The 25020-nt window shown below is 36.7% G+C and overlaps 1 protein-coding gene across 1 annotated transcript in view; it reads right to left on the bottom strand.

Annotated features, from left to right (window-relative positions):
- The window catches only part of LOC139717993 (diacylglycerol kinase zeta-like), a 326817-nt gene that overhangs the window by 29295 nt on the left and 272502 nt on the right, over positions 1 to 25020 (bottom strand). The window contains exons 2-8 of the mRNA XM_071629481.1: positions 11723 to 11837; positions 9532 to 9630; positions 5542 to 5616; positions 4727 to 4921; positions 2720 to 2842; positions 1864 to 2031; positions 470 to 552 (exon numbers count right to left, since the gene is read on the bottom strand). Coding sequence (XP_071485582.1) covers positions 470 to 552; positions 1864 to 2031; positions 2720 to 2842; positions 4727 to 4921; positions 5542 to 5616; positions 9532 to 9630; positions 11723 to 11837 — 858 coding nt within the window. The remainder of the gene's footprint in view (positions 1 to 469; positions 553 to 1863; positions 2032 to 2719; positions 2843 to 4726; positions 4922 to 5541; positions 5617 to 9531; positions 9631 to 11722; positions 11838 to 25020) is intronic.

Below are 25020 nucleotides of genomic sequence, written 5' to 3'. Positions count from 1 at the left end.
TACTGATGACAATGTCAACACCAGAAGGCTTACAAAGAATTGTGAAAGGGAAATGGTACACATGGCACACACAACGATCACTGATACAGTATGAAGCTGATTGATAGTGAAATTGCATTTCTCTTCAGTTTGAGCACAGAGTCCATCACAGAACTACTGCTTCCTGTTCAACTTTAAAAGACAACGACAACAATTATGTCACATGATTGTATGTTGACACTCAATTTCACAGAGCCTGTTTTTGCTCAACACCAACACTTTTTCCTGACCACATTATCTTATCCACTTCAGACTTTAAAAGACAACAGCAACATTGACATGACATGATTGCATATTGACGCTCAAATTCACAGAACCTGTTTTGCTCAACACCAGCACTTATTCCAGAAAACCCTATTTATTACACAAGCACTCGGAACATCAATTCTCAAGGAGAGATAGCAATGATCAGAGGTCAAAGGTCACTCACCCTTCTCTTGGTCCACCTTGTGACAGGTCAAAGACTTGTCTGGGGTTCAATAACCACTGGAATTTGCTCATGAGCTTGGCTCCCTATTTTCAAATAAGACCAAAAAAAAAAAAGAAAGAAAGAAGGAAACACATGTATGCAGCAGGATGTGAAAGATTTGTATTCTTGTACTGAGTAGTTCAACATCTACTCTTGATCACTTGAGCTATATAAGGCTAATTCAAGATTAGAGAGCTGAAGCAAAAAAAAAGTAAAAAAAACAAATCATTCTATCCCACATTTTTTTTTTAACTGATCAAATCATATTTTCATGCTATAATTTGCTTTCTCCTGTTTACTAGCATTTTGTTGGGCTTCTTTCTTTTTCATCGAAGCAGATAAACTATAATTGCTATATTCTATTTTTATCATTTTACTGTCAAACTGTGGAAAACGTATAACGCACAACACTGAAAATAGAAAATATGAACTCTAGATTCAAGAGCTGTAGCAGAAAACCCAAAGTTATTCTATCCCACAGATTTCTTTTAAACTGATCAAATTATGTTTTCATGCCATAATTGGTTTTCTCCACTTTACTAGCATTTTTTCTATGCTTCTTTTTATTCTTTGCAGATAAATTATATTTGCTATACTCTATTTTTACCACTTTACTGTCAAACTGTGGAAAACATACAATGCACAACACTGGAAATATAAAATGTGAACTCACGAATAAAGAGCTGCAGCAGAAGACTCAAATTTATTCTATCCCACATTTTTTCTTCAACTGATTAAACTACATATTATGTAAGAATTTCTATTTTCTTCTGATTACCAGCATTTTGTGAGGTTTCTTTTTTTTTTAATCTGTGCAGATTAAGTATTTTGTTATATACCATTTTATCACTATACTGTCAAACTGTGAAAAACATGTTATGCACAACACTGAAAATAGAAAATGTGTGGCTTCATCCCCTAACAACAACGGCCCAACAAGTTTACAAAAGGAAAATATCTTCCGTTTTCACGATAAGAAAAAGTTTGACAAAGTTGCAGAATCATTGCAGACTCATTTGTTCATAACCCCTTTCCAGTAGAATTGTATACTACAATTTTTTTTTCTGGTCATCATTATTGTTTCATTCTTTTTCATGTGCATGTTTGTGTAATGGTTTTTTGTACTTCATAATTCACATTTCCTATGCTCCTTGAGCACATTAGTTATGTGGAAATGGCGCATTATAAGTACCCTGTATTATTATTATTATCATTATTATTAATCAATGAACAGAGCAAATCTAATGCACATATGATATTCAGCACGGTATCTTTTGCAATTTACTATCAATAATGCTGTCTAAGATACACTCTGTCTTTAAAAAAAATTTCTAAAAGCATTTTTGGTAACATACCTGATTTCCACCACTCTTTGGATTGATAAAAACTAGGACTGGTTTCATTAACGGAGATGGAATGGGCTTGATGATGAACGGTCTTTGGATCTTTCCCTCCTCCTTCTTCGAGGACTTCCTCTTGATCGATGGCTTCTTCTTTTTCCTCTGCGAGCTCTTAAAGGAACCCTGGACGTTGGAGTCAAAAGAAAATCACAGAATGAGTGAGTAGAATATCAAGAGGGTTTTTTTGTTTTGTTTTGTTTTGTTTTGTTTTTGTTTTTCTGCGTTCATGAATACCAGGCAGGAGCTGTCTGTTTTGAGGAGAGTCATTAAGACTTTGCGTGTTTTTGGTTTTGTTTTGTTTTTTTCTTTCAGGCTATGTAGTCAGTATGAAAGAATGACATGAAAAACACAAATTCAGATTATTTCACAAAATCATATAAACAACCTCTGAAATGGGCAAATATTAGTGCTTTAAACAACTACCTTCGTACCATGTATGATATCATTTCATGTATTTACTCAAGGTAGGTATTGTAGGGGCAATGGAGAGGAATGGTAGAAATTATAAAAAAGATTTCCTTCTTCTCAATAATACCAAACATACAGAAAAAAGCAACAAATGATGGTACAAGGACATGATAAAGTTTACAGATGTATAAATGTTAACCCGTTGAAGACGAGTCCTGAGAATACTCGGGCAGGTGTCTACGGGAAATCCGTGTTATAATAAAATCAGTCTGTCCTCAACAGGTCAAAGGGGAGAAGGGCAAAGAATATGCTCTCTTGATTAAGTACAATCTTTCTTCCTTGAGGTCATATGTGCAGCAAAGACAGACAGAGAGATAGAGAGTTTCATAGTAAAGGTACTAACTTGTATTCTCTGTTTGGGCAGTCGTATAATCCACGTTGGTGGGATGATGATGGTGGCATGGACGCCTAGAGAACACGGCTCCTCAATCTGCTGCATCATGAAGCATGACACCTTGTTGTGGTACTGTATGACAGATTAAAGGAAAAATGAAATAAAGATGTTGACATTTATCTTAGACCCTTCTCTTAGGGGAACTGTGGGTCCCAAGACTCAACTTTTGTATCGTCTAGCATGAGTACAACAGTGTCAGGTGATATAATGAAAGCAACACTGTGCACTCCACAGACAGTTTTGAAGTATGGTTGTATGAAATATTTGATCTTCTAAAATGTCTTTAAACCTGGGGTTTATTCACACTTCTCTCCTTCTTCTTTTTTTAAAGGCCTTCTGCGATTTACAACTATACTGTCACTTTGATGAGAGTTACGTCTTTAAAAACATATCACTGGTTTGAGGAAACCATCTTACAAATATATTTGGCTTTGTGTTTGAATTCTTCCATAATCATATCACTAAAAAAGAATCCATTTCGAAGATGAGCAAGCATGGTTAGGGAGACAAAAACCACTCAAAGACAAAATGTTTTGACAAATGAATTGTTATGATATCCATATTACTGTAGATGCCACATATTCAGCAAGTCTAATATTTTGTGACTCGGGACTTCCAGACAGTTTCGCAAGTGGTTAAATTGATGATCGTGGAGTAAATGTAAAGAGAAATGCAGGTGAGCAAATCACATTCATGTGAAGATCAGAGTTAATGATTTCACGTGTTGTTAAATTTGTGAATAGCACCTGACTTGCAAAATGTGCAAAAATAAAAACCTCACAAGATATATGGCATAAAAAGTATATAGCTTGTATCAACAAAAACTAGAAATGTCGCTACAGCGACTGGTTATACCCCCACCAAACAACATTTCATAAGCTTTGGTCAAAACAACATTTCATAAGCTTTGGTCAAAAAACTGAGGAAGTAGTTAAATCCGCAAGATCTTTCCTTGATCTTCTGCCATTAATATGCCGTTACCATGGCAACGTACTTTCGGGTACTGTCGAAAAATGCGTCTTGCACATCTACAACCAAAGGCACACATCTGTACCAAGTTTCATGGAAATTGGGCAAAAACTGAGGAAGTAGTTTGCAACACAAAATTTTCCATCATTTTGGCTCATAATATGTGAGCTGTTACCATGGCAACATACTTTTTGTCACTGTCAAGAAATGTGTCATGCTGACCTAAATCCTAAGACAAACATTCAATATGAATTCCATGAGAATTGGAAGAACACTGATGAAGCAGTTTTGCCATGAAGCATTTTGCCCTATATTTTACCAATAACATGCCATTACCATGGCAACGCACTTTTTGCCACTGCAGAAATATGTGTCTTGCACATTAACATATTCAGATGAACATCTGTACCTAATTTCATAAAAATTGATCAAAAACTGTGGGAGGAGTTCGCGACGCAAGATTTGTACCTATTTTTGCCCATAATATGCCGTTAACATGGCAACGTACTTTTGGGTACTGTCAAAAAATACGTCTTGCACATCTACAACCCAAGGCACACATCTGTGCCAAGTTTTATGGGAATCGGTTGAAAACTGAGGAAGTAGTTCCCGACGCAAGATTTGCAATGGACCAACCGCCCGACCGACCGCCCGACCGCCCGACCGACCGCCCGACCGCCCGACCGCCCGACCGACCGCCCGTCCGCTGATTCCTATATACCCCCTTCAAACTTCGTTTGGCGGGGGTATAAAAAAGGACAGTTCTAGTCCCACATACAGACATACATGTCAGGGTTGCGGCAAAACTGCCATTTTTTGTTATCGTTCTGTTTAATGCATGTGTGCACGTCACATTCATGTTGGGATGAGATTTAATATTTTTCGCAAGATTAGATTCGCAAATAGCACCTGAATCGCGAAATTAAAGGCGATAAAAACTTCACGAAATATTTGACGTATACAGTAGTACGAGAAGACAGAACTCACGGCCACTTTGCACCAGGAACAGCTGATGGCGATGATGTCTTTCTGTTGGAAAAGCTTCTGTTGGAAACTCTTGCCGCACTGCTTGCATTTACCCTCCTGGCGGCTTCGATGCACCCAGTGGTGTCGCACTACCTGGTTCTCTCGGTAGTTCCTGATCCCTGCGTCGCGGAATGTGGGCTTGCACTTGAAGTTTATCTGCCGAAGAAAAAAAAAAGAGATTACAATAATTACAATAGAATAATCACAATACTTACATTAATTACAATACAATAATCATAATACTTACAATTATCATTGTAATCAATAACCAAAGATCTCAATAACTGAGGTAATTTCTATAAGAGTCTATTGAGCAAGCATCTGAAGGTTTTGCTTTATCTTTCGCCTTGAACTAATTTTAGTACGTATATATATGAGTACTGGTAGTTGACCAAATATCAAAGAGATGTTGAATATGCCAGTCATTTCTGTAGAAAGAACTTCACTTTATGTTCCAGTTGATTTTCATAGGAAAAGTAAAGTCAAATCAATAAAACAGTGAAAGTATTGTCAAATTATGAAAAAAAAGTGAGAAAGATGCACAATTTCACAAATGAAATGCTAAATGAATGATCAAGATTTTTTTTTCCTTTAAAGCTAATTTCAAAAGAACAAATTCAGTGAAAATCTTTGTCCATTTCAGATTTTTGAGGGCATGACTTCATGGAGTAGACTTACATTTTACACACACAAAGTGTTGCCAAATGGTGGCAACTTGAGGTAGTTGAAATCAATAATACAAAACAGCTGGTGTCACAAGGCTATCAGAAACTTACCCTTTCCAGCTGCTGCATACATGCTGTGTGTACCACAATCTTGCATGCTGAACACTTTCTTCTCGGTCCAGTTTTCTGATGAAAATGACCCAAAAAGCTTATTTGCTTATGACAGAAAAGGTGCAATCCACACAACAATATTCTTCGTAATGCTCATTTCATAAAGAATCCCTATGATCATGATTTGTGGAACATGACATCAGTTCATCAATAATCCCCCCCCCCAAAAAAAAAAAACCAGTATCACCAAGTAACATCTTGATGCACTTGTCAGTCATTTATTTTTCTTCTGTTTTTTTGTTTGTTTGTTTGTTGTTGTTGCTGTTTTTTGGGGGGTCTATTCGTGATCTACATGACTAAAATAAAGAAATCATCTCTCTCAATTGATTCCTTCTCTTCTATACACAAATAGAAATATCATACATTCCTCTACATATAGTCAATCTCTTAGTTTTTCTCTTGTATGTATTTTAACTTCTACCATATTATTTTCCTCTTTAAGTGTCTTTATTTCCATTAAAAAAAGGTGATACAAAAAAGAAAATAAGACATTGAACCAATCAAAATTTTTTGTTGCAGTCTGTCTCCAATCAGTGGCACTGTGCATAAGAATTGCACATCATTCAATTCATTCTAACATTTTTATGACGTTGAAATAGAGCTCTAAGTGCTATTCAAAAGTGATTTCAAATTCTGCTATTCAACACAGTATGCACATTTATCTAGCGATGATATGACATGTGGTTGTCAGCATTCAAAGAACTTGAATTTCTGCGGTGAACATGACTTTAGAGCCATGATAATGCCACAGCAGGTGAAAGCCAGATTCTTTAAAAAAAAGATTTTTGATGCAAATGAAGCCATAGAAACAGAGCATTTCACAATGTATACTTTTGAAATACATTTAATTACAATGACTTACAGCAAGCAATTGGGAAGTAATATAATTGAGTACCGAACGAAGCATGCATTCCAGTGTCATTGTGAGTGTAGGATTCTAACTAGAGATGATAAGAGGGGGGAAATGAAAAAAGCCTCATGCATTCACTCAGGCTGGGCTTCAATCACGCACTTCTAGAATGGGACTTGACACTAATCCTCTTCCATACAGCAAAATAGGACGAAGAGAGGGTTCTTTAAGCATTTACTTCTTATATTTCTTCACAACAGGGGTTTGAATATTTGCATTGTCGTTAGTGTGATAGTGATAATATCAGTAGGCCTATACAGCAAAGGGTAGTGGAACTCCATGCTTTTTGCTAATAAGAAAATAGCATATTATGAGATTCCCACAGGACACTTTGTTTGAAGATTCACTGGCATTCAAACTATGGCAATGTCTAAAAATACTTGTGCAGTTTTCCTCAAAAACTGTATTAAAGAGGTACTTTGCTGTTGTTTTCTTCAACTATGCCTGAAAACTTTGTTATGCATGTGAATTTCACGTCACACTGTGGAGGTCTGTATGAACATGCACTACAGAAATCAAAAGGATGGTAGTGGCTATCAAACATATGAAGGAATAAATGAGCGCTTATAAAGTCTACAATGATACAAAAAAAAAGGGTGAAACAAGAACAGCTGAAATCTGTGTCACAATGACACTGATGACATGGGGAATTTGCCATGGGTCTGGTCATAGGTAGACACAACAATAAAAGCATAGATAGACAAACAGATAGATAGGTATATGGCCAGAAACAAGTAAGGAGATAAACAGATAGGCAGACAAATAGATAAACAAATAGGTAGATAGATAGATAGATAGATAGATAGATAGACAGATAGACAGATAGGAAGACAGATAGATGAATACATTTGTAGATAGGCAGATAGATTGACAAACAGATAAACAGATACTATGATAGATATACAAATAGATAGATAAATGGATGGATGGGTAGATGGATGGATAGATGAGTAAAACCATATCATTTTGGCTCTCAAAAAAAAAAGCACCAGAAAAAAAAAACATTTTGAAGGCCTCATCTAGTCAGTTGATGGAGATTGCTCATATTTAATGCATCTGATACAGTATTACTTTTGTTTTGTATGAATTTTGTCCAACTACATTTATGAAATGAATATTTCCCATAGGGTATAGTTCTTTTTAACACACAGATAGGTAGATGAATGATAGTTGGACAGGTACATGAATAGATGGCTATGAAGATGGATAAAAATACAGACTAATACAGATAGCTATAGAGGGAGAAAGAAGTAGAATGAAAAAGGTTTGCAATGACTGGAGATAACATAGCAATGCCACCTGATAGGTAAGGCAGACATTTTATCTGACAATCACCGAGAGACAGGTAAATAATGAGAGATGTAGAGATATAGACACAGAGAAAGAGAACAAAATATAAAGATGGAGGAGAGAGGAGGTAGGATGGGTTAAGGAGAGCTTAAGGAGAATGAAACCAAATTATATTTGAGGATTGAGTGAATGCTACAATATCAGTAGAACACACCAGTGAAGTTTAAAAGGAAAATCTGACACACCATTGAAAAGTTACGAAATTGGAAATTTTTGATACAGGCTTCACTAGATTTAAAGAAGACTGCAATTTCTGACAACATACACATGGACAATGACTCCATATACAGATAATTCAACATATTTTCATTTTTTTAAAGCATAAAGAAAGAGCACTTGGCCATACCTCTTTCAAAGGGGAGGGGGAATGATATTACCCTCAACACATTTTGGCAACAAATGGAAGGAATGTGTACTTTTTCAGAAAAATTACAATTGTGCAGATTTTTTAAAAAAAAAAAAATTCTGTATATCATTGCTCACATGTGACATCATGCATTGTTGTAGCCTTCGTATCTAGCGATTGCGGTTCCGAAACTTTTTAACAATTCATAACTTTTTAACAGATCGTCCAATTTTCCTCAAATATCGCTGATGTTTTCTACTAATATTTTTGCATTCACTCAATCCACATATATATTTTGATTATATTCCCCTTTAACATAACACATAAAGCAAAACAAAAGTCAACAAGGACTTGCAATGAAAGAGCATGCTCATTGGAACATACAAAGTCAACACATAATAAAGGAATGGAAGCGTGCAGTGTCCAAAAAGCCATGTTGGTATTTCAAGCCGGTTGAATTGACCACGCTATAAAAAAAAAAAAATTGTCTAGTCAAGTCGGAATTTCATGTTGCATCCTACTACCAGTATAGCATCAACTGCTGGACAATAACTTTGATCAAATAGGCAGGAGAGATTGGAAATGCATAAGGCAGCGTCTTGCAAAAGGAAAAAAAGAGAGAGAAACGTGAATGCACGAAGATAAAGTAAGACACTTCTTTTGGCAGTGCAACTTGTGGATGAAAACTTAATGCAAAGCAAATCATTGATTCTACTTCCTCCAAGTAATTCTACCAGAACACTAAACAATCATTTTTTCCCTTGGAATCATTTTGATTAGTCTTTCATTTGGACCTGCTGTTTCCTCTCTTAGGTTCTATCATAAACATTGGCTTCTCTGCAGCTTTAATTACCCCAACTCTTAAGGAATTCATTTTTAGAACAAGTTGAGAGGAGAGTGGTGGCACAAGTAGTCCTTCAACTTCAGGACAACATAACCAAACAGATATGATAGGACATGATGAGTTTGAGTCTATTCAGACATTATTGACATTGGTCACATCAACACAACAGACTGAGAACAATGAGGATGGCATAAGCTTTACTAAAATCAGGTGACGGAACAAATTTGCAATAAAAAAAAAAGTGCCGGCAAATTTGCTTTCATATTTGTCCCCTTTTATATTTGTCTGTTTCTTCTGCTTATATGGCAGATGAATTCTGCAGTGTAATCAGGTGGTTGTATGTGGCATACATTCTGAAAACATATGATACATGAGTACTAAACATGTTGATCAGGAGGCGGTTACTATGGCGATGATGGAAGAGGAGGAGGGGGAGGTTGTTAGGGTGGGGCTTTGGTGGCACTGGAACGGCATACTTACCCAGTACTGACTTACCAGGCAATCCTGCTCACCAACATAGCAGAAGTCACCGGAGGCATTTGTCTCACCCCAAACGTGATCGCCGCTGATGGCGTTTTCCTGCATGGGCGAAATTAAAACCTGGTGATGTACCACCAACTTATGTGCTTTGCATTTTGTACTTGTCACGAAACTGTAGTGGGTTTATAAATGACAGGCCATGGTTTCTAGACCCATTCAAATGGTTTCCTTGACAGCAGTTCCAACTACTTTTAGATGCCTTTCACTAATTACGTTCACAGAGTATAACATCGAAGTGGTAAAACAATACACACTGTGGAATGAATAGTGCCGCTCCCCACCCATTCTATGATGCATAGCCTTTAGAAACCTGCGACATTCTTACTAATTCAAATCTTTGTATATCACATGAGAAGGAGGTTACATTTACTCAGATACTTCTGGTTAGTATGGTAGCTTTACTGTAAGCTATAGATGGGTTTCATTAAGGCTTGAAAGAAGCGAGTACTACGCTGCCACATGCCTATTATTAGCCCATGGAACCATCTGCATTAACTAATTAGCTAATAACTGTTCCACAGTAGCAGCTTTCCATCATACGTTGCAGACGCATAATCCCATTAAATACTCAGGAGTAGCAGTCTCTATCCTCGACATTCAGCTAACCTCATGCATAATTGATTCAATTTCTGTAATGCATTGTAACTTTTGTATCTTTTTATTTCACCTTGATCACAAGAAGAAGTAGAAACTTACAAAACAGATCCATGTGATGTTACATCAGAAATTATATATTATATATTTGTTGTGTTCAAAGGATTTGATGCTCCAAACAGAAAAAAAAAGATAATTACTTTCGAAGTCCATCAAGATATCAATCTATTAAGTGCAAGGACGCTGCTAGTTAGTCTTAACCCGTTGAGGACGGACTGATTTTGCTACAACATGCATTTCCCATAGACACCTGCCCATGTATACTCAGGACTCGTCCTCAACGGGTTAAGCTTCGTAGATTGTTAGTTTGATATGTAGCTGTATGAGGACTTATGCAGGCACATCAGCAACAATCTCTCACAGACAATTAATGTATTATTCAACTGTACATGGCTTTTAATGAAAGGAATCTATTTTTAGCCAAGGTATGAACAAGAAACAAAATCTGCATTGCACACTATGTACATATCATTAATACCTCACAGACATTATGACCAATACCATATGGACGCAAGGTGAAGCTTGATATGAAATCTCTCTGATGGTTCAGTTTTCAAGGTCTCGCTACTATTTCTGGTCACTCATGAATATTGTATGTGTCTGTCTGAATCTGCTAGGCAGGCTGCATATTGGACACAGGTATCAGTAACAATGGTACCGATGAAAAAAAAAAAAACTGTGATAATGCATATCATATACCATAAAGGTTGACTTTTTTTTTTGTGTGGAGTGGAAATTATTTCACAGAACCAGAATCTAGCCCAAAAATAAAAGCTGGCGAATATTCATACTTGAGATATGTACATGTACTACTATGTAATGTCTTAATTCTGTGAAATTAAAAACATATGAGATTTATCTTACTCAGCAGAGCACAGAGAATTACTTGCATGAAAATACCCATTTTTACAGTACAGCTATATACATTTAACATGCATCAATAGCGATAAGAGTAACATACAAGTAAATACATGCGTTCCCACACACACACACACAATTGATGATTCTAAGGGGGAGGGGGGGGGGGCATTTGGAAGGTTGGCCTGGTTCTGATATATATTTAAGAATTATATTTAAATCATATTTGAAAATTGTGTACATCTTGATCACTGATCTCTATGTATGCTATACAGCTGCAGAATCTTTCGTATGTACCCTGGTGGGAAGCGAATGAATGGGACGCGAATGAATGGGACCAAACATGAATTGCTATGCTACTTGGTCTTCCAATCACTATGTATAATTCTTAATTAGCCCTCACTGAAAGTAGAACTGACATTTCATCTTGAACTACAATCATTATAAAACAAAGGTCTTGACCATTAGCTTGCCATCAAAACAAAAATATAGTGAAGAGCAACATGGATCTTTCCATGGAAAAGACAAGGATGAAAATGTGAACATTTCATAAATAAATGATACAGTAAAGCCATCAATCAAGTCAGGGTGATTAAAATTGCAAGAATGCAAGACTTACACTCCAGTCCACTGTGGTCCTGATTTCTTTCTCCGCCATGGAATGGGCTGGAAGATGGTGTGTGGGAAAGCCATGGATCTGGTTGGCGTATGCATTGGACTTTGATATTGCCTTCCTGTGGAGGTGAAGCAACAACACAAAAGAACAGATTAAATAGATGATTTAATCTTGAGAGATGTAATATATTTAAAGCAAAACAAACCCCATTCAAAGCGATACAATAAGATGAGTATATTCTATGATTATGAATTAAAATTCATCTAAACTTGCGTGACCAATCTAAGAAAGTCCACTGGGAGATCTGGGCCCCATTTCATAAAAAGTTGATATGATAGCAACTCTTGCTGAAATGGCAGTTGCCATGGTAACAACAAGAATACAGCATCGTGATTGGCTGTTGCTATTCGAGAAGTTGCCATTCCAGCAACAGTTGCTATCCTAACATCTTGTATGAAATGGGGCCCTGAAGCAAAGACAAGTATTACAAAATACACCGTACAAATGTGATGCATCAAATAAATCCTGAAACAGATGAAAGAAAAAAATAACATATTACTCTCATTGCTACATCAACTGGAGCAATTGGTTTAAATCTGATATAATCTGGATATGACAGCCATAATAATTGTACTAATGCACCAGACAAAGGCCTTCACCACACCTTGGAATAACACTGCCAGTAACTTGCACTTTGAGGTCATCAAACATCATTTCATCAAACATCATTTCATTTCAAGCATTCTCTTCGAAATGCTCAAATATATCTGAGCTGAAAATCAGGATTAAGCAATTCTTCCCACAATAAATACAGTCACATGTGGGACTATGATTAAAAATACATGTACATAAACCAGTGACAATGTGACACATTTGATTATGTGCATTACATCCTTTACCACTTGAGACATAAAATGCATATCAACACTCTAATTTTTTTAAAACTGATATAACATGTGTCACAAATGGACTTCACTGAAGGAAAAATATCTACTGTTGAGCTCTGCTGCATAAAACACTCCAGATGGTTCGTCAAATTTGAAGACCATACTGTAGCCACATGATTTATTCCAAACAAATTTTGATTTTTCTGTCACAGAGTTGTATACAGATATGGCTCCCAGTTGTAAACAAATATGTAGAAATGCATTTATTAAACGAACAGTTATAAACACAATCATTCCCAGAGAAGGTACAAAACATGTGTGAGATAAATCTAAATTCTACTTTTCGTATTTGCACATATACATTCATATTTCTTTACCTAGTCCATTGCAAGCATCAAACCTCAAAACCAAAGAACAAATATTTATTGTTTGAAACACTGAAGGTTATCATCAACTATTGAAAGATTGAAGGTTATCATATTGATAACCTTGAATATTTCAATAGTTGATAGTATCTGGCAGTTACTTATCAGTGATTAGACCTGCACACTTCAATGTATCTGCAATACAAGAGAGGAACCCCCCCCCCTCCCCAAAACAACAACAACAAAAAACATCCAATAAATACATGGGGGATGGGAAGATGTCCTACTTGAAGCTATCTGGTCTGTTTGGAAGGCTGCGTAGACTGGTGTCCATTTCCGAATCGCTGTCTGCGTCTCGCTGCCTTGCCATGGTCGCGATCTGGCTGATGCCAGAGCTCTGTAGGGCCGCGGCGCCCAGCGACTGCGACCTGGGCTTGAGACGGTACTTATTGAACATGCCCATACTGTGTCTCTGCGACTTCATGTTGGCCGGGTGGCCCTCGAAGATGTCCGACTCTGTTGTCGAGATGTCGCCGCGGCTGGATTGCATCTTGAAGATGCTGTGGCGGTGATTTTTTGCACTTCCCAAAGTTTCCACTCGCAGTAGTTTCGGGGAGCCCCGTGGGGCAATACAGTCAAATGTTTGCATCATCGGATTTTTGTTACCGTGACAACCACGCTGAGTAACTCTAAATTCCCACACACATTCACTGACGTTCTCCAACAAGAGAAAATCACATTAGTGCTGAGCCTCAGATCCCCAATGCTCTACTCCTGATACAAGCATCATATCCCTCAGATATCTTGGTACCATTCCACTGTTCCTATCTGAAAGTGGGAAGTGACAGGAATGATGCAGTCTTCAGGGAAACTGTGGAAAATATAGGTATTTTTTTCTCTCTGTCTGTCTGTCTGTCTGTCTTTCCATCAATCTGTCTCTCTATCTATCAAATTTTGTTCAAGACTCCCTCATATTTGATATAAACTTGTACCTCTTCAAGATAACAAAAACAATCTCTGAGAATTTCGGTCTCTGCAGTAAACAGCCAAAAAAAAAAAAAATATCGAAGACATACAAAATTTGAAGCAAACCTCCCAGGGTTCAGGGGTGTTTTTAGAAGGCTTCCCACACGCAAAAACAAAATGCAGCATTTGTTTCCTTTAACAGAAATTGTATCATAGACCATTACCTGCACTGGTGTACTCCCTTCATGGACATGACAATAACAGTGCAAGTCATTTTTTTCTTACACTGATAAGATCTATTGTAACATGCCACATCAAGATTTAGTTATTTTTGGAAAAGGGGTGGTTTACCACTTGTAATACTAATTAGTGAATAGAACTCTGCTGTAAGGTTATGGAATCTGCTACAAAAGTTTTTACTAAATTTTTGTTATCACTTTTTTATCGATGAAATACACAAAGTTGGAAAAGTTTCATTGATGCTATGTTACAATCCGAGGAAGATCCATACTTGGCAAAGGGCATCTTTCTCCAAAGCAATTTAAAAAAAAAAAAAACTTTCTCTTCTTGCAAAAGCAAACTACTTTGCTAGTAAGCTCAAACAAAAAACAAACCAAACCACAACCTATTTCTAACTAAAAAAATAAAAACAAATCCGCATGTACATAAACCAAATTTTATTTTTCTTGGAGGGAAAAATGTATTTTTAGACAGACAAGACCTCAATCAGAGCTTAGGGTTGAAATAAAATTAGGCAATTGGTTGATTTGACATGTTGACTAAGATCACAGCATGATGAAATCACATGAATACTAAACCAAGTTCTGAGTCAGCTTTCTTTTTCCATTCTATGAAAGTTACCAAAAAAAAAACAACAACAACCATGACTTCTAAGTTTTAAAACAAAGTAGATGGGCACAGATATTTTTTCCCCGGCATGCTTCAATGCACAAATTTGATTGCAGCTTAACCTGTTGAGGACGGGCTGATTTTGCTACAACTTGCATTTCCCATAGACACCGGCCCGAGTATACTCGGGACTCGTCCTCAACGGGTTAATGAGGGTATTCGGATATCAACGTTGCCATGACAACCCTCAGATGTGATGACTGTCGGAGAGACAAAGGCATTTACCAAAGAGTGTACTATATTCTAAAGATAGAGAATAATCCGGCGGCTAATCCTGGAGTTCCTGGAAGACTATTGTCAACAATCAGCAACAGTTCAGACCACCATATATGAGTCCAAAGAAAGCAAAAATAGATCATTTTTTGTTTCTTGTTTTTTACCAAGGATATTGTGACTCACACCACTTTTTGTGTCATGTCTTATGTCTTAGATTACAAAATGATCGAGGCTCAAAAAATATATAACTTGAGACATGAAGCCTTACATAAATGATGCACAGGTCTGAGTGAGTCAATAGGAACTTTGTGTAAAAGGTAACTACAGATCTGTTTAACCTATGAGGCAAAGCAAAGTGGGTTTAGACTAGATTCCCTGGTTATAGCGGATGTACTGATACACAAAAATATATGTGCATCATCTATATATAGATTGAGGGAAAATATCTTTGCTAGAATTTTTTTCTTTTTTTTTTGATAAATCATACGTCCAACAATTACTGATGTACTTTATATGGCACATTCACAGGATGCATTTCCTTTTGGCTTGCTATAGATGCACGGCTAGGTGGACCTCGCATCCAGTAATTATTCAAGCTGAGCATCCAGTACGTACTGGTTGCATGGTACATTGACTGGATGCATGGTTAATAGCTATCTAATAGCCATCTCTTGCTATTTAAGTGCAAGAACTCTTGCAATAAGTGTGTGGTACACATTTTTGTAGCATGTTTACAGTGGCTACATTGTCAGTGAGACAATGTGCGGCCAATAAAAATCAATGAACAGCTCTCGACCAATGACAAAGCAGAATTTCCTTAAATCATTCTGTAAGAGCATGTACATTGTCATATTCAGATTTTAAAAGTACAAAGAGTCCTTGCACCACTGTTTGTTTGCTTTTTTAAAAAAAAGTCAGTCATGCACAAATTTGTGAGAGTTTTAGAATCTTGCAAGGAATGACTTGACTTGGCTCAGACAAACAGTGTGGTATATGAATCAATGGCAGTAAACCTGACTTAGACTTGTTCTTTGCCTGGAGGATGAGCTCATTGCTCATCAATATTATTGCAAGAGTAGTTAAGTGCAAGAGTAGATGTTCATCACATGATGACTCTCCCCCTTCCCTTCAACCCTTTGCCTGCCTTCCGATAAGCTCACAATTCACCACTCTTTCGTGGAAAAGCATTAAAATATCTGAAGAAAGTCTATTTTATGCTGACATTCATGTAACATGTTATTACTGTAAAACTGGACATTTTCGCAGTATGGAAATCTTTTCACATTTCGCCCAACATGAAACTAGCACAAAAATAAAATATTTTTTGGTTGTAATGTAATGATATGAAATCTCTAAGATTCTGCAGAATTAGATTTATGTGACATTCACTTTATCAGACTGAACATGAAAAATTACTCACACAAAAATGTCCACTTTTACAGTATCATAAGCTACAATGATGCTACCGTATATATGAGGTGATAGTGCAAGAACCACATCAGCAATGTGCACAAAATACTTTCTAGCTGTGCCATCAGATTCAAACTTGCCTTCAGATACCACAATTAGAGTTAATGGCATGAATCATAAAACAGAGATAATGAATATGACAGTTATTTCAAATTTAATTGGATGACATTTGGCACAAACTTCTTCCAAGTTTGAGATAGGAGCCTACTCATGACTTCTAGTGTTCCTTTATACTGTGTTACGTGTATCATAAATGTATACTGTAAATATACACACAACACAACTGAAGTGGGCTTGTGTCTTGGCAGACAGGATGACAGGCTATGGAAAACTTGCTTTATTTAACACTTAAAAGTTGTGCAAAAAGGGGAAAGAAAAAAAAAAGATTTCCCAACCCATAAACTCATCTGCACAATTGGACTGCTATGCGTATTTAAGGGCTTCACATCTAATGTTGATGAAAAGCACAGGGCACACAGTGTCTTAGTCAAAGTTGGGAATTTTAAGGGTACAGTGACTGCAAAAGGACAACACTCAAAAGCAGCTGATCTAATGCAGGCTGTTTGTACCCAACATTTTAGCATAATACAAGAGCAATCTAGAACCTACCTCTTCAGAAAAAGCAAGAGGAGTAATATTTACCTCAACATATGTCGGTAATAAGACAATGAAATGTGTCATTTTCATTAAAAAAACTATATTTCATGGAATTACACTTGTATCTTTAGATTTTCTTGTGAAAGATTGTACTGCTGTGATGTCATGAACTCTTGTAGTCTTCTCAACCACTGATGGCAGCACCAAAAACTTTAAAAATTCATAACTTTTGAACTGATCGACAGGTTTTTCTCAAACTGCCATGACACGTTCTCCTAATATTGCTGCATTCATTCAATCTGCATATTTGGAGAAATTTCCCCTTTAATGTACAAACGTGTACAGTACATGCATATAATCTAGAAGTAGACAACCGATTCTGAAACAATACTGTATTCTTCTACAAAATGGCTTGCAAGGATTAGAAAGATGTATACATAATGAAGTCAAAATTTAGTAACAGTTAAGATTCAGGACATCTGCTCTGATTGGTGAAGAAGGTAACGCGACGGATGTGTGTACATGCTGCCGACTCTCTACACGTAGCACAGTAAGTTTTAACAAGTCTAGACATGTCTCAGGCTTCACAGAACACACTCGACAAAGTTCTACCTGCGAAAGTAATGATTTTCATGCATGAGCATTTTAAGTAACTGATGTGGGGAATATCAATAGGCAAAAACTTATATTGAATGAAAAGAGACATCATTCCAAACGACCTGATCTTATGTGGAGAACTGCATGATCTCCTTAATTCTATTCATTGAACTCCACAGGCACACGGATTCCGATCTCCATAATGCTGCTCAGAATTAGATCAAACATATTCCAACCCTGCCCCAAACATCTGAGCAAAAGAAGGAAAAATTACAAATATCCTCAACAGACACTGATAGACTCTGTCAACAGGTCGAAGTATATACATCTACACAGAACGTGCTTCAATGAAGAAAACTCTCCAAGCAAACAGGTGCAGAATTCTCCCTATAACATGTAACTGTAAAAACTTAAACGGCGATGGCGCTATATAATTTCGATACAACATTTCAACAACGCTGTGCTGGAGCACAGCGCCAGCTCTGTTTGATCCTACATGAAAAATGGAGCACTATCTCTATCTCCAAACTACCATAGTTTTGTAGATTTTCTAAGCAATTGATATGGGTTGGAAATGAAAATGTATCAAGTTATAAGCTCCGAAAATGTTTCTTTTGAGACGTGACAATGTCTTAGTCACGATAAAAGCAGAAAAATTTGATGTAATTACAGCATATGTATACGCTCAGCCTGTGCTGCATAGCAACTCTGCATCTCCAGGAGTGCACAAGTGAGCACCAAAAGTGTGACTCCACTTGAGCTTGGCATGTTGCGCGTGGGTGCGTAAGATCACCTCAATCATTTGCATGTAGCATATGACCAGTGTACAGACCTGACCGCTAGCGACAAAATGTTTACGATTAAAAAAAGTGATAGGGAGAATTGGCAGGTTACATATGAGGTGCCAAAACTACTATAAATATAACTTTATTGCTGCCATAACCTTGCAACTGCAGTAGACATGGGAAGAATGCATGTAAAGGGGCATTAGAAGGGGCTGTAAATTACATGTTTGCCAGTTTATCCTTCAGGTATATATTTAATTTTTCACGCACTCCCAGACTGAATGCTTTTATTACTCTATGCTGGGCATAAAAAAAAAAACCTAGAAATGTCTCTATGGCGACTGATGCCTCCGCCATAATGCATGATTCTCCCAATAGGTGTATAGTATAATGCCTTCACAATGTGTGATGACAGTTTCACATAACTGGCAAAATAATGAAATGACAGGTTTGTCAGAAATATCTTGAATGTTCACTTTCCTTGAACTACGTTTGCTATAATTGTCTATCAAAGAGTGCAGGTACATGTATTTGGGGAATTGAGGATTTTTACTTGACTTCTGACTGACCCTTTTATAAGTTTATGCATTGAGTAATTTTCAAGGTATGAAGAAAGAGTGTAATTACAGTATAAAATAGATTTTTTTTTTTTTGCATTTAAACCTGGCCTTGACCCTTAACCTTTGATCTTTGACCTTCTGGCAGGAAATTTCCAAGAGAATCTCCATAGGTAATAAGTTTAAAAAATAACAATGCAAGCATTGCATATACTAGTATATGAGGGAAATAGTAAAATTTTAATGAGTTGACCTTGACCTTTGACCCCCCTGACTATTGACCCATGACCCCTAAATTCCCTAGATAATCCCTGCCAGTCAGTACATGCGTATGTACCAAGTTCCATGAAGATACATTGAACCATTTGTGAGAATTAAGTGAAACTGTAACATTTTCACCTAATCTTTGAACTTTTTGACCTTAGACCTTATGACATGAAACTCTCTCTGGAGAATCTTTATGCAGTAGTACATGTCTACACCAAGTTTCAAGAAAATACCTTTGGGCATTGCATGGATATGGGGGAAATAGCAACATTTTTAGCATTTGACCTTGACCTTTTGACCTTTGACCTCTTTTCAATGTCACTAAAATCTACTCAACTAATTGCCTTATCATACATCATCCTTGGACCAAGTTTGGTGAAAGCTGCTTCATCCAGTTTTGAGTTATCACGTAAAAAGATACAATTTCATGATTTGACCTTGACCTTTGATCTTTGGCCTTTGGCCGATTTCACCCAAAATCCAATCAAGTATTTGCCCCATCATACTTTATACTTGTACCAAGTTTGGTAAAATTCCAGTCAATATTACTCAAGTTATCGAGTAAACGAATGCGGACGGAAGGACGGACAACCCGAAAACATAATGCCTCCGGCACCACTTCGTGGCGGAGGCATAAAAATCTAATTGTCTCTTGATGAATTTTAAGGACCAATTTCAACAAATTCATAGAATAAGACTGACAATAACTGACCATCAAAGCCCTTACATCTTATCAAACACAAGGGACTAAGCAATCTATACGTAGACAGCTAAAGGCTGGACATATTACTCCATTTGCTGTAAATCTGTACAGATCAGTTCACTCTTGGGACAGTGAATGCAGACAAACACTGACTTGTAACATAATCTGCCAACTGGTAGGCTTATACTTAATCAAAATTCTGATTTAAAATGTAGCAAAAATTTAATTAAAGCAAGGAAAGTTCAGAATTACCTGCTATGCAAACCTCTTCTTCTATGGTAAATGTATGTTGATTCCTTTTCCATTTACACAGCGATGTTCAAACCAGATCTTTGGTAAACAGGAATCTAAGCTTTTAAAACTCAGCGACCAGCATGCTTTTGGTTCCAATCCTCCATGTTTAATATTTATTATAGCCAGAGAGGGACTCTACACTAATCATAGTTTGCATCCATAGCATGAACTGTACTAGTTCCTCATATATCACAGTGAAGCTTGGGGACCATAATGTGGCTGTCCCAATGTTATTTATGTACAATTCCTGACCGTCTACACATATGATGAACGCATGTGTGTGAGGAACACACAGCAAATACACAGCATACAGACGATGCTTTGAGCCGCTTCACTGTGTAAGTGTGTGTGTGTGTGTCGTGTCTAATGCAATGGCTGTGCAGTATACCACTAGTGGGGCAACACGTGTGTGACCATTTCAAGAGATCGAGAGAGATCGAGAGAGAGAGAAAACCTGTGTTAGGCACACCAGGGAGTTGTGGAAATGTGTAAGTGTCGTGAGCCACTTATCATAATGCCGACACTAATCATAATAAACTTGCAGCTATTTACAGCGTGCGTTGCTGCAATAGCATGTACAATAATGCATAGCTTGGGGAAAGATGAAGTTGAATCACCTGTTTTGTATACCGGTACAGTATATCCCACACACCTTTTAACTCATATTTACTGATACCGGTATCACTCTTTCACATAAATCATATGTCATAGTCAATACTGTTTATTATTAGATAATTTAAAGAAAGCACCTGTCAATGTTACTAGCATGACTTGATCTCTGCAAGTTTGATCATTAATACCTTATGCAGTATACCAGATAGATGCACTAGCATTCAGCATGACCTAATAGGGCCAGAATGCTTTCTATAACCTTTATGGTTTTTGCAAATGGGCAAAACACAGCTGACTTTAAAAGGCAATTTGGTTCAGTAAAATATTTGAATTAAATCTTAAATCACAGCAATATTGAATCACTGTAAGCGCAGATATTTGGGTTACATTGATTTTTGCAGATTTCGCGCTCCTTTTGGCTAGCGTGAATTCTAAAGCCTGCAAAAATATCAACAAGATTTTCTATGCACATTTTAAAACATCTGAATTGTGTATATCATAAGCTGATAAATGCTACACTATTAACTATGGGTGTGTGTATAGTAGCTTTCTGGATCGTTTATTCTGTAATCAAATGCATGTAGTTGTGTAACTGAAACATAATGTGCGTACATTGGTATGCATGCTGTGCAGTACAGTAGAAATGAACACCAAAACCAGCACTAACTTTGATGAATCATCACCATAATAATAAGGTTACACTTTCCTTTACTGCACATTTTTTCAGGAATGAAAACCAACTTACATAAGTATGTAAGAGTTCTATTTTCCTCTTATACATTACACATGTTTGAAAACAATTCAATCAGACAAGTTGTCACCATGGAACTAACACAATAAAACAAAACCATCAAATAAGTTTAGAGAGCTACTACAAAGATGTTGCACCTCTGTAATTCAGAAGGATAAAAGAAACTACTTTCACAATCCCTAAAAAGCGATACACAAATGGCAGTTCATTGCTGCTAATTACAATGCACACATAAAGCACAGATCAAACAGCTCCCCTCCTTCTGGCTAATGAGTGGCCATTTTCTCTGGCAAATATTTGCAGAGTCCAAGAATAGAAAACAAATTGAAATCTGGCCAGGGAAGAAAATACAACATATATCACCCATAACTTGGAGCTGAGCCAATGATAGCTCATATATCTAGACATATGTGCCATTGCTGTTGTCACCAAAATGTTACAGCTATAAATAAAGCACCACCTACTCAATCTCTCCACGACACATAATTACATCTCAAAGCACAATGCACTAAATAATCAAAACAATCCACACACACACCAACACAAATGAGTGTACCTTTATTTTCGTAGGTCAGTCAATGTACACTCTTATTTTTTCCAAATGTAGGAAATACAGTGAATGAGTTGATTTTGTTCTTCTGACCCCCTCCCGCTACAAAACAAATAAAAAACATGCAGAAGGATACCAGAAAAGTCTATCAGCAGCACTAGTTCCAAAGAAAAAAAAGAAAGAAGTTTAGAAAGAAAAAGCCCTGAAAGATGCATGGTAACCAGTTTAGGACATGATAGCACAGAAGCCAAAAAGATAGCTGAAACCTTACATAGTTGTTAACAGTTGTTTAATGTTGGAAAACTCATATATGTGGATGTAATGTAATGTCAAAAAGACAGTGTTTGACAGTGTTTCTAGATTTGAGATATGACATTTGAGATACATGGTTCTAGAGCCAAAAAAGATATGAAAACAAAAATATGGCCGTACACATACACAGTACCAGTATATATCAGGGTTGAAACTACATGTAAGTGCCATATGCTAAAGAGAAAAAAAAAAACCGAGTGAGAACCTGTGAGTAATAAAATTTATTATACATTTGGCATTTCCTATAGACAGTATGGTAGACTACACCATTCAGTATACTGTTCATAATATCAGCATGGTGCAATCATGCAGCTCACACACTAAAACTTTACAGTTTCTCAAATTGAGCAACCACAATGCTACACAGTGTCTTAAAGGGAAGGTAAACCCAAAGAGCAATGTGGATTGAGTGAAAGTAGCAACATTAGTAGAACACATCAGTGAAAGTTTGAAGAAAATCGGACAATCGATGCAAAAGTTATGAATTTTTAAAGTTTTGGTGTTGGAACAGCTGGATGAGGAGACTACTAGAGGTTATGACGTATGAGAGGACAACAATATAAAGGAAATATAAAGAAATTTTTACAAAAATTCATTTTTCATGAAAGCCACAAATTCCATCAACTTGATACTGACATATGTTAAGGGTAGCAATTATTCCTTCTGCTTTCTGAAGCGGTTAGGCAAGTGCCCTTTCATAATGCTAGAAAAGCGAATTTTTGTTGATTTTCCTTTATATTTTCTTTATATTGCTGTCCACTCATACGTCATAGCCTCTAGTAGTCTCCTCATCCAGCGGTGTCAACACCAAAACTTTAAAAATTCATAACTTTTGCATCGATAGTCCGATTTTCCTCAAACTTTCACTGATGTGTTCTGCTAACGTTATTGCTTTCACTCAATCCACATTGCTCTTTGGGTTTATCTTCCCTTTAAGGGTCCTACATCCCTTATGTAAACATCACAGAATTTTGCATGGTTGAAGAATAATTTTTCCCAACATTGTGTATGAAACACTACAGTAATTACACTTCAAGAGTTGTTTTTTTTTTTAGGGGGGGGGTTGTTTGTTTGTTTGTTTGTTTTTTAAAGAAATGAATAGCTAACCTCATGTCACTTGAGGATCCCTTTTGCACCGAGAATAGCCGCAGAATCTTTTTCAAGTTCTCAATAATTTACTAGAAATCTACAGTATTGTTTCCCCCTCCATCATAAAGAAGTTTTTACTTTTATTATTCTCTGGAAAGGTCTAACTTACCTATACTTACAATATATGATATCTTTGACAGGAATCCAATTTTCAGGATTGCAAAAGGGACACACAAACATTAAAGGGTGTGTACAGTTCTGGTTGAGGTGAGGATTTAGCTTTTAACGTTTTGCGAGATATTCAGAAACCACTCTTTGAGATGTCAAAGAGCATGCAATTCTACCGGGTATCAAAAGTTTATTTGATGAATTTATCGGTTTTGAAATGGTTGAGATATCCAAAAACAAGTTTAAAAGAGATCCTAATAAAAGGCGTGGCCTGTTGCCTTTTATTATTATCACTTTTTTGGATATCTCAACCATTTGAAAACCAATTTTCATCAAATAAACGTTGAATCCTTCTTAAAATGACATGCCCTTTGATATTTCATATTCAAGAGGTTTCTCATTATCTCACTTAGGAATGCTCACACATGAATCCCCACCTCAAACAGTACTGTACAGTCCCTTTAAATACAGTTGTTAGTCCTCTGATGATTAGCCATGCAAAGAATGCCACTCACCCTCATTACATTATAGCCTTTTGCTTTGTGAGATTTAGGTACATTCTTTTCAATCACCACTTTATGCTCACAACATCACTATGCTCAAAGATGACATGTTATACCTTGATGATTTTGCCTAGGCTATATGTCTGATCATTTTCAAAAAGAAGTTGACCTTTTATTATTCACATTACTTAGTAGTATGCTGGTATAAAAAAAGCATTTGCTATGCAGTACAATGAATCTCTGCGGGCAGAATTTATTGACATACTTTCCCAGTCAAATTGTGGCTCAGACAGTATCATTTGATGGAATTATCAGAACCAGCACTGTCTGTTGGGCAGAAGTTTGGTAGTCTAGTGGATACGATGTCTGTCTAGCAATCAGGAGATCATTGGTTCGCATCCAACCCGAGTGTGTATGGCCATGATTTTATCTCAACATCTACTAAATACACCGGATAATCGGTGCTTATTTACATTGATGAAGGGCAAATTTGTCAATTAGTTGCAACAGAAATATGTGTGAAAATACATGGTTTATGATCGTCAACTGTCATTATAAATATGCAGAGTTATTGGCATTTATATATTGGTTTACTTGACTCTAATGCATCTTGTCTATGCCAGGTTAAAGTTATGTGTACTTGAAGCTCTTCACACCTACATAAACTGAACTACATACATCTTGTAACTGGCTTATAAGTCAT

The sequence above is a fragment of the Diadema antillarum genome, unplaced genomic scaffold, assembly GCF_040938485.1.
Source record: "Diadema antillarum isolate AM-2024a unplaced genomic scaffold, OU_Dant_1.0 scf00000086, whole genome shotgun sequence".
Taxonomy (NCBI): domain Eukaryota; kingdom Metazoa; phylum Echinodermata; class Echinoidea; order Diadematoida; family Diadematidae; genus Diadema; species Diadema antillarum.
This window is presented reverse-complemented; position numbering and strand designations above follow the sequence as displayed.